The 9,030-nt window shown below is 40.8% G+C and overlaps 1 protein-coding gene across 1 annotated transcript in view; it reads right to left on the reverse strand.

The window, feature by feature from the left end:
* Window positions 1-8,861, reverse strand: part of LRP2 (low density lipoprotein receptor-related protein 2) — a gene marked incomplete at its 5' end in the record, with an annotated part of 51,814 nt that extends 42,953 nt beyond the window's left edge. The window contains 7 exons of the mRNA XM_010192715.1: window positions 935-1,224; window positions 3,191-3,349; window positions 4,288-4,453; window positions 5,575-6,495; window positions 7,619-7,807; window positions 7,945-8,184; window positions 8,648-8,861. Coding sequence (XP_010191017.1) covers window positions 935-1,224; window positions 3,191-3,349; window positions 4,288-4,453; window positions 5,575-6,495; window positions 7,619-7,807; window positions 7,945-8,184; window positions 8,648-8,861 — 2,179 coding nt within the window. The remainder of the gene's footprint in view (window positions 1-934; window positions 1,225-3,190; window positions 3,350-4,287; window positions 4,454-5,574; window positions 6,496-7,618; window positions 7,808-7,944; window positions 8,185-8,647) is intronic.
* Window positions 8,862-9,030: the final 169 nt, after the last annotated feature.

A 9,030-nucleotide genomic window follows, 5' to 3' on the forward strand; every position in this document is an offset into this window, starting at 1 on the left:
TCCCTCGAAATCAAAACAGGGTTTTCAGGACTCTTTGCACTAGACCAACTGCTCCTCTCAAAATCAATGAGAAGTTTGAGTTGTTTTCAGGCAAGATTAATTTTTAAGGGCATTTAAGATGCTAAAAATGAAAGCAAGCACCAAATGAGTTTTTCGAAGTCAAGGATCATAACTTCCAAAAATATGCTACACATGAAACAGCTCTGTAACAGGTGTGCTCTCTGGGGTACACTGCCATCCTGGTTCCCTGGTCACCCGGACTGCGACCTGTTGGAGCACTTCAACTCTCCTTATAAGGAAAGACACAAGATGAGACACATACATCACTCGGGTCTCACACCAATATGCAGCTGCTGATACAGAGCATGTTTCTGCAGTCCATGACTTCAAAGGACACCTACCCCACAGTGCAGATATAAGTCTACTTGTGCTATCTTCTTAGCAACTGTCAAATATTTAAAATGAAGCAGTGGAAACATTTATTTTGGAAATTAATCACTAGGGGAAAAGTGCACAATACCATGTGACAAAGAAGTGGTGACAATAAAGACTTTTTAAGTACAAAACACCTGATCGGTATACAGCGTGTCAGTATGCATTCCTAAGGTCACCACGTGCTGCAGAGCTTGCTTCATGACTCATCCCAGAGGGAAAAAAAAGTGATAAACCCAGAAAACAACGTTTTGGTTTAAATCAGGGGAAACCCATAATTTTTATTTGCAAGGATTCTCAGACACAACCCTCAGGTGTGTTGGCAAAATATCATGACCCTGAATGGCAATCATTTTGATTGCATTGATAAATAAGATTAATATTAAACATTTAGGAATACTAAGAAATATTTCAGCTGTCCCTATGTGACTAAAATTGTCGTACTATGAAATCTAACACAGGCAACACTCAGAGCTGATAGCCATCAAGCATAACAGCTTACCTGGTGCACAGATGTGACTGCAGCCACCATTGAACTGGTTGCAGGGGTTGGTACACTGCTGCTGCTTACTTTTCGCCCAGACATGAATATCCATCGGTCTTTGTGGAAGATTCATGATCATGACAGTCTGATCTGAACCATCATACTTATTAGCTCGGTAAATGCTTCTTGTGTTCCAGTCTGTCCAATATATATGCTGATCAAACAACGTCATTGCAAACGGATGCAGAGCAGTGCTAACAATTACCTCACGATTGGTACCAGTGAGAGTGCATCGCTCAATCTTCTGCCTAAAATAACAGAGAAATTATTACATCTTAAAAGAAAGATGACTTTTAACTTAGGTTTAAAGCCATGCCCTAAATAGTAACTAGTATCCACCATTTCAGTAATGTGCACCAATACAGAGGGTGCTGTTAGGAGTTAAAAATCTCAAATTTCCCAATCTACGGCTTCAGTAGTGATGCTGACACAGTAATGTGCTGGAAGTAATCAGGCTGAATATTGAAATGTTTAAACAACTACAATATTGAGAGCTAAAATGAATGCAAAACTTCATGAGAGAACACACTTTTGAAATTATTGTGATGTTAACGACTTCTCGTACCAGAAGAAAACCAACAGACCCATGGGACACATTTTCCTTTCAGTTTTGTCTCTACCTACCCAGATTTACACAATCAGAAAATACAAGCAAATTCATGAAACCATACACATGCATTTTCTGCTATTTCTCACAAGAGAATACAGGAGGGAAAACAGTTCAAATACATAACAAACATCACATATGTAAGATCTAACACAAATATATAATATATAATAAACATTTCTTCCGAGCTGATCTTTCAGGTTTTTTCTACCTTAGGAACAGTATTTGCAATGATAAATATTTGCAATGATGATGGAGGGAGTGGAGCATCTCCCTTATGAGGAGCGGCTGAGGGAGCTGGGTCTCTTTAGCTTGGAGCAGAGGAGACTGAGGGGAGACCTCATTCATGTTTATAGATTTGTAAAGGGCAGTGTCAGGAGGAAGGAGCCAGGCTCTGCTCTGGGATGTTCAATGACAGGACAAGGGGCAATGGTCTCAAGCTGGAGCACAGGAGGTTCAATCTGAACATGAGGACAAACTTTGTCAGTGTGAGGGTGCCAGAGCATGGCCCAGGCTGCCCAGAGAGGTTGTGGAGTCTCCTTGTCTGCAGACATTCAAAACTCGCCTGGCTGTGTTCCTGTGTGACCTGGTCTGGTGATCCTGCTCTGGCAGGGGTTGGACTGGATGAGCTTTTGAGGTCCCTTCCAACTCCTAACATTCTGTGATCCTGTGTTTCTGTGATAAATGAAATTCCAACAAACAAGACTTCAAGGAGTCCTAGAAAATTGGGGTTCAACTCCAAGTTGTGTGATAGCCATGTTCCTGCTGTATGTGAACCATTATTCACTCACAGGCAGCACTACTGACACACAACCACCCCGTCGCTGCTTCTCCCCTTCATCCATTCCCACCCTTGATGACTACTTCAGCAAAGGTCAGCGGGGAAGCAGGAGACATGCTGACACCAGGACACTCAATATGCACTACTTATGCAAGGACGTTAGGTCTAAGCATCGTTTATGAAATGACAATAAATGTTAGAGGTCCCTTTTACCACACAGACATCACTTTTTTGTCAAAGCAAAGGAGAAGTCTACAAAAGAACTGCTATTCTAAAGGAACCAAAGGGGACAGGTCTGACTGCTGCAGTGATTTTTCTGAGATCATGGGTGAATTTCAATGGATACAAATAAACTATTTTTTAAATCTTCCCTGCCAATGGTAGAAATTCTGGTGGCACGAATTGGAGGTTAGAGCTCTGTCTGGTAGGCAACAGCAAGAATATAATGCCAAATTCCACAGGTAACAGGAACTAACCCTGAGCAATTAATGACATTAAATGTGCTCTGGGATTGTGTTTGTTAGTGAAGATGCTTATAAAAGCCCTGAGTATACACGTAAGGTGAACAAACTGTCAGTGGGTACAAATGTCATAAAGCAGTGGACAATCTACACTGTGGCATAACAAAACTTATTGCACAGTAGTTCCACATCAGTATCAGTACTTGACATCACACTGCTATTAAGTAACTCTTTAACATTCTCTAATACAAAGTACCAAATTCAATTGAAATGCTGAAAAACAGTTTAAAAATTAGTAATCATAAACCACAGACCTATTAGAAAATAAGCAAATGTAAACCAACAAATGTGTTATAAATACATACAGATTTGCATCAGCCCAGTACAGCTGCTGTTCTTCATAGTCCAGGGTCAGCCCATTTGGCCATACCAAATTGGTGCTCACAATAGGTGTCCTAAAGTTTCCTCCAAGCGTAGCTCGTTCTATCTTTGCATTTGAACTCCAGTCAGTCCAGTACATATACCTGTCAATAACATGATTGCAAGGTTGTGTTTTCAGCAAATAAAGCTCACAAAGCTCTTATCTGCTCCAGGTTATTTCCACCCTGGTGTCCCTCACTGAACTGTGCAGTGCAAAAGCAGTGAAAAAGAACTTCTTCCACTATTTCAGCCCACATTGACAAGAGAATCTTCAAGCAAGGATCACTGGGATCCACTGGAGTGAATTACAGAAAGGTTTTTCCAGCTCCTATGAGAATCTAGTATAGTCAGTTGATCTTCTTATCTTTCTTCATTTGAAATACAGTAGAATTAACAAATAAGTTAGAAATACATTAGAATACAGGAATGCCCCCAGCCTCTCAGAGAATGTTTTGATACTGGAACAAGAATTCTTCTGAGGCACTCAGGAAATACAACAGAAAAAGGGAAAGATCATATAAGACTGTAAATAGGGCAATCTCTTGGCAGCACCACCCGACCATCATGATATGATATTCTTGAAGAAATCTTGGTTTCAACAAATACCCTTTGTTTCGCTGCCTTACACAGCAAATGGAGGATGGAGAGTTGCTTGACAAACACCTGCTTTGAATATCATTGTCATTTACCCCCAGGATCTGGTTCCCACCCTCACTAAGTGGAGCCTCATGCACTACACATTCATAAATGTTCTAAAAATCTCAGAAGAAAATTCAAATCTCTGAGGCTGAGATTAGCTTAGAAAACGTAAACCTAAAATGTTAGCTATTGGATGGTTATGCACAGCTGGAATTTAGGGCTCAGAACAGGAAGTACCTGGCAGTCTTCATCAAAATCTGCATTGCCGTTTTACCTTGCGATCCAAATAAAGTATCCGAAGTGCAACACGTACCCTCTGCAGGGATCTAACACAATGGCCATCAAAATCTGCATTGCCGTTTTACCTGCGGTCCAAATAAAGTATCCGAAGTGCAACACGTACCCTCTGCAGGGATCTAACACAATGGCTCTCGGTCGTGGAACCCGGGCAATCACTGTGCGGTTGGATCCGTCCACAGCCATTGAGCTGATGGTCTGATTGAGGTAGTCACTGTAGTAGACTCTGTTGTTGATCCAGTCAAAGGCTATGCCATCTGGAGTCCCCAGGTCTTAGACCCATGCAAGCAAACACACACAAGTTCAGTACGGTTCCTGAGATATCGCAATACTCTTCACCTATTACAAAGTTGTGGCAGATGTACCTGCCTCAACAAAGACCCAAAAACACTTCTTGCCATGACTCCACACAGTAGCACTCATCACGTAAACATCTGGATTGCAAGTGGGGTCCTCAGCCAATGAGGACTAACATGACCACATTTGATCTCAGATCAGATTCAACTAAGGTACAAATGGAGCCCTGCCACTGGATGCATTTCACAGTATCACAGAATCACGTGGTTGGAAAAGATCTTTAAGATCATCAGGTCCAACCATAACCCATCCACTACTAAACCACGTTTCTAAGCACTTCATCAGTCCCATCTTTTAAATACCTCCAGGCATGGTAGTACCCGTCACTTCCCTGGGTAGCCCATTCCAATGCCTGATAACCCTTTCAGTGAAGAAATCTTTCCTAATATCCAATCTAAACCTCCCCTGGTGCATCTTGAGGCCATTTCTTCTTGTCCTATCACTTGCTACTTGGGAGAAGAGGCCAACCTCCACTACAACCTCCAGTCAGGTAGCTGTAGAGAGTGATAAGGTCTCTCAACCTCCTCTTCTTCAGGCTAAACTATCCCAGTTCCTTCAGCCGCTTTTCATAAGCCTCGTGCTCCAGACCCCTCACCAGCTTCACTGGACACACTCCAGTGCCTCAGTGTCCTTCTTGTAGTGAGGGGCTCAAAAACTGTACACAGTATTCAAGGTGCAGCCTCACCAGTGCTGAGTACAGGGGAAGGATCACTTCCTTAGTCCTGCTGGATTTCTGATTGCCTATTTCTGATACAAGCCAAGATGGTTTTGGCCTTCTTGGTCACCTGTGCACACTGCTGGCTCATATTCAGCCTGCTGTCAACCAGTAGCCACTCAGCCCCAAGCCCGCAGCATTGCATGGGGCTGCTGTGGCCTAAGTGCAGGACTCAGCACTTGGCCTTGTTGAACCAACAATCCAGCCTATCTCAGTATACCTTGACTGTTAGCACAGAGATACCTGCCGAGCCAGTGCTAGGTGCTGCAGTTCATTTTTTGCAGTATCCAACTACTTTGTATCACATTTCAGCGCACTTACCAGATGCAACTACTGTTGGAGGGCCAATTTCTGAGTAAATACTGACATAACTGATTCTTCCTGTTCCTGAAGGATAACTCTGTGTAAAATAGATTCGGTTGTTTATGCTGTCAAAATCCAGGGCCACTGCAGTTCTTAACACGTTGACTGTGCGGAAGGGAGGACTGTGATTTTCAGGATCTAGGTGGATACTTCTGAGGGCATTCTCAAGAGCAAAAATCAAGTAATCGTCAGTTGAAATGGAACATCTCTTGCCATCACTGCCCAGCGTTCCAAAGGCACAACCACATTTGGGTGTCTGCATGTCAGGCAGGGCGAAACACAGGTGAGAACAGCCTCCGTTGTTGTCCAGACAAGGATTGTTGTTGACATCAAGGGGTGAACGTGACTGGAAATGGCTGTTGTAAATAGTAACATCTCTTAGCCAATTAATATTGTCTCTAATTACTACAGGCTGATCAGTATTGCCTGGCTCCTTGCTGGCTTGGAAGATTTTTTTCAGGTTCCGATCCACCCAGACCATAGAATCTCCAAAGACAGTGATACCATACGGAGTTGGATAGCGACTGCCATAACGCACGATTTCAACATCACCACCATCAGGCTGAATTCTTGCAATCATATCTAAGGAATCATCCACCCAGTAAATGTAGCCGTTGCTGTGATCTATGGCTAGCCCACGAGGTGTGACAATGCCCTCAGACACAAGAACAGTTCTGTTGGTGCAATCAAGAAATGCACGTTCGATCTTGGGATTCTGCCCATAATCTGCCCAGAACAGATACCTGTTTTTTGGGTCAACGACTATGTGCCTTGGCATATCTATGGTAGTTTTAAGCAAAACACGGCGAAAAGTTCTGTTTAAACGCAAAACTTCTATAAAAGTCTCTGTTAGGAAAGCATTTGTAAAATAAAGATTTCCTGTATTTAAAGAAGAAACAAAAAAAAACCAAAGCAAAAAAAAAACAACAAAAAACCAAGAACAAAACAGAAAGTTAATATATAGCATCAATACCTGAGAAACATGAGCTGATAAAATACTCAACCATAAAATGAATATCCATAAACATCTTAACAGCTGGAAGCATAAGGTGCTTGCCTACACTTTGAGAAATTAGAAAGAAGACACCCAAACTAACAATAGTCAATTAATTTCTAAATCTTCATTGATTTTCAAGGATAAAATCAGTGGTATAAAAGTCAAAAATGCATTTACTACAGTTGCTCTTTAGGTGTTCTTTTTCCCTTAATCTAAGCCTTTGAGTTGCCGTTCATACTCTCATACTTTACCTATTAAACACACAATTATGAAATCCATGTTATGGCACAGCACTGTATACGGTAACTAAATGAAGTGCATACAGTAGATTATTATTCTAAAACAAATCCCAACAAGCCTATCAATCAACAGAAGAACTTTTGCAAAAATATATATCTACAATACATACACATCTAAAATAAAGGTATTATGGCAATGGGCAGCTACGAACGCTTTCTGAAGACTTCATATTTGAATTACTCTCCAGTATGTTTAAATAGGAACAAGAAGTTCCAGTGGGAAAAACTGAAGTTCAAAGACAAAGTATTTCTTCTGCTTTCTTTACTTTTCATTATAATTTATCTGATTTGTTCACAGCAACCTGAGGGCAGATGAAGGGTCCTTCTTTTTTACTAACGGTGTCATCAGATAACTTTTGTGCACTCTTTGGTGAGTATCTTTCACTATGGAGGTAAAGTATAGCAATACACTGGATAACAGCTACTTATGAATGCACAGACAAAAGACACCTAAGACAAATAGGAAAGCATCATGAGACAAAAAGTGCTATAATTTGCTCTGATAAACTTTCACTTTTACAAGTATCTCAACGTAGGAGCCATTCATTACTTCCCTTGTTTTAAAACAGTGAGTTTTCAGTCCATAGACACACAAGTTAGAATCATAAGACTTCCACTCAGAACAGTTCAGTTAGGATCTCCTTGCTAGTCTAAAAATGTTACAAGCTGCAAACAGTAACGTTCTCCCAAATTCAGATATGCTTACCTGCTACCCAGTCAATTGCAATGCCACGGATGCCGTTCCGTCCTATTCCATTTGTAACAACATTTCTAAAATAAGAACCATCAGGTTTAATTTTACGTATTGCATTCTGAGAAGAAATTGTGCTACTGAAATCACACCAGTAGATGAAACCAGAAGGCATGTGAACATCCACGTGAAGCGCATTTCGCCCTGAAATATTTTGAAAAGTAGTTATTAATTATCTCTGATATAAACTAACTTATTAAAAACATGCACTATGCCAGCAAGGAATTCCAAAATAGTAGGCATTATAAGATTTATTTTTTCCTACTATAATATTCACATACCTCTTCCTGCCAGTGGTACCATGGCTTCAGAGTGATCAGACGTCTCTAAGCTAAATCCCTTAATTGCAGAAAGCATAGAAACAACTACAAACGAACTGTAAGGGGAACAGGTTCTGTTATCAGGATTCAGCTGAAAGCCAGTAGCACAGGCACAGGAGAATAATCCACCAGGTACAGGCAGGCAAAGCTGCTGGCAGACTCCGATATTATTACTGCAGCCATTTGAGGAACCAGCAGAATCTGTGAAAGACACACATGGCAAGACATAAAAATCTGGCCCGCACCATCACAAACTCCCGCAGATATACAACCAAATTCATACACTTGCATAGTATTAACAACCAGCTGACAAAAATTAAGATCTTAATCATTGATTTTAGCACATATGCATTTGCTGGTTTCGCTGATCCAAGATCAATGAGACTAAGAATCAGATAAAACAGATATATAAATTTGAAGCCAAAGCAAGAAAATGTGTAATTTAGTCAATATTACATGGATAATAATTTAGTCAAACTACATGTGCCAACAGATGCCATAACTGGATGATGGAACATCTCTTCACCAAAATTGGGTAAAATGCTTCTGACACTTCTGAAACCCTAATCAAACCATTTCCTTTGAAAGAGCATGATTCTGTCTGAGGGAAGTCTGAGCTTTCACAGATTGGAAATCATTAAATACTTCTTCAGCAAATACTCACTGTCTCTGTAATACACACGTAGGCACTTCAGTCTTGGCACATTATCTCTCAGTACTACTTTGTTTGCTCCAGTAGACTTGTCAACTCGTTCAATAACTTCATAATCTCGATCAGTGTAGTACAGAAAGTTATCATACACAGCAATTCCCCAGGGATGAGAAAGATGAACCACCAGAGTCACACGATTTGTACCATCCACGTTGCCTTTCTCAATCTAAGAAACCAGTTCAAAGCTTAACATTACATTTCTTATAATAAAATTTCAATGTTACAATACTAAATTAAAATGCAACACATTCTACTAAAATTGCTTCATGCATGAGATCCTCACATACAAGGTAGGAAGGAGTTGCTCACAGAATCACAGTGTGTTAGGAGTTGGA

This window comes from Mesitornis unicolor, unplaced genomic scaffold (genome assembly GCF_000695765.1).
Source record: "Mesitornis unicolor isolate BGI_N332 unplaced genomic scaffold, ASM69576v1 scaffold2089, whole genome shotgun sequence".
Classification (NCBI taxonomy): domain Eukaryota; kingdom Metazoa; phylum Chordata; class Aves; order Mesitornithiformes; family Mesitornithidae; genus Mesitornis; species Mesitornis unicolor.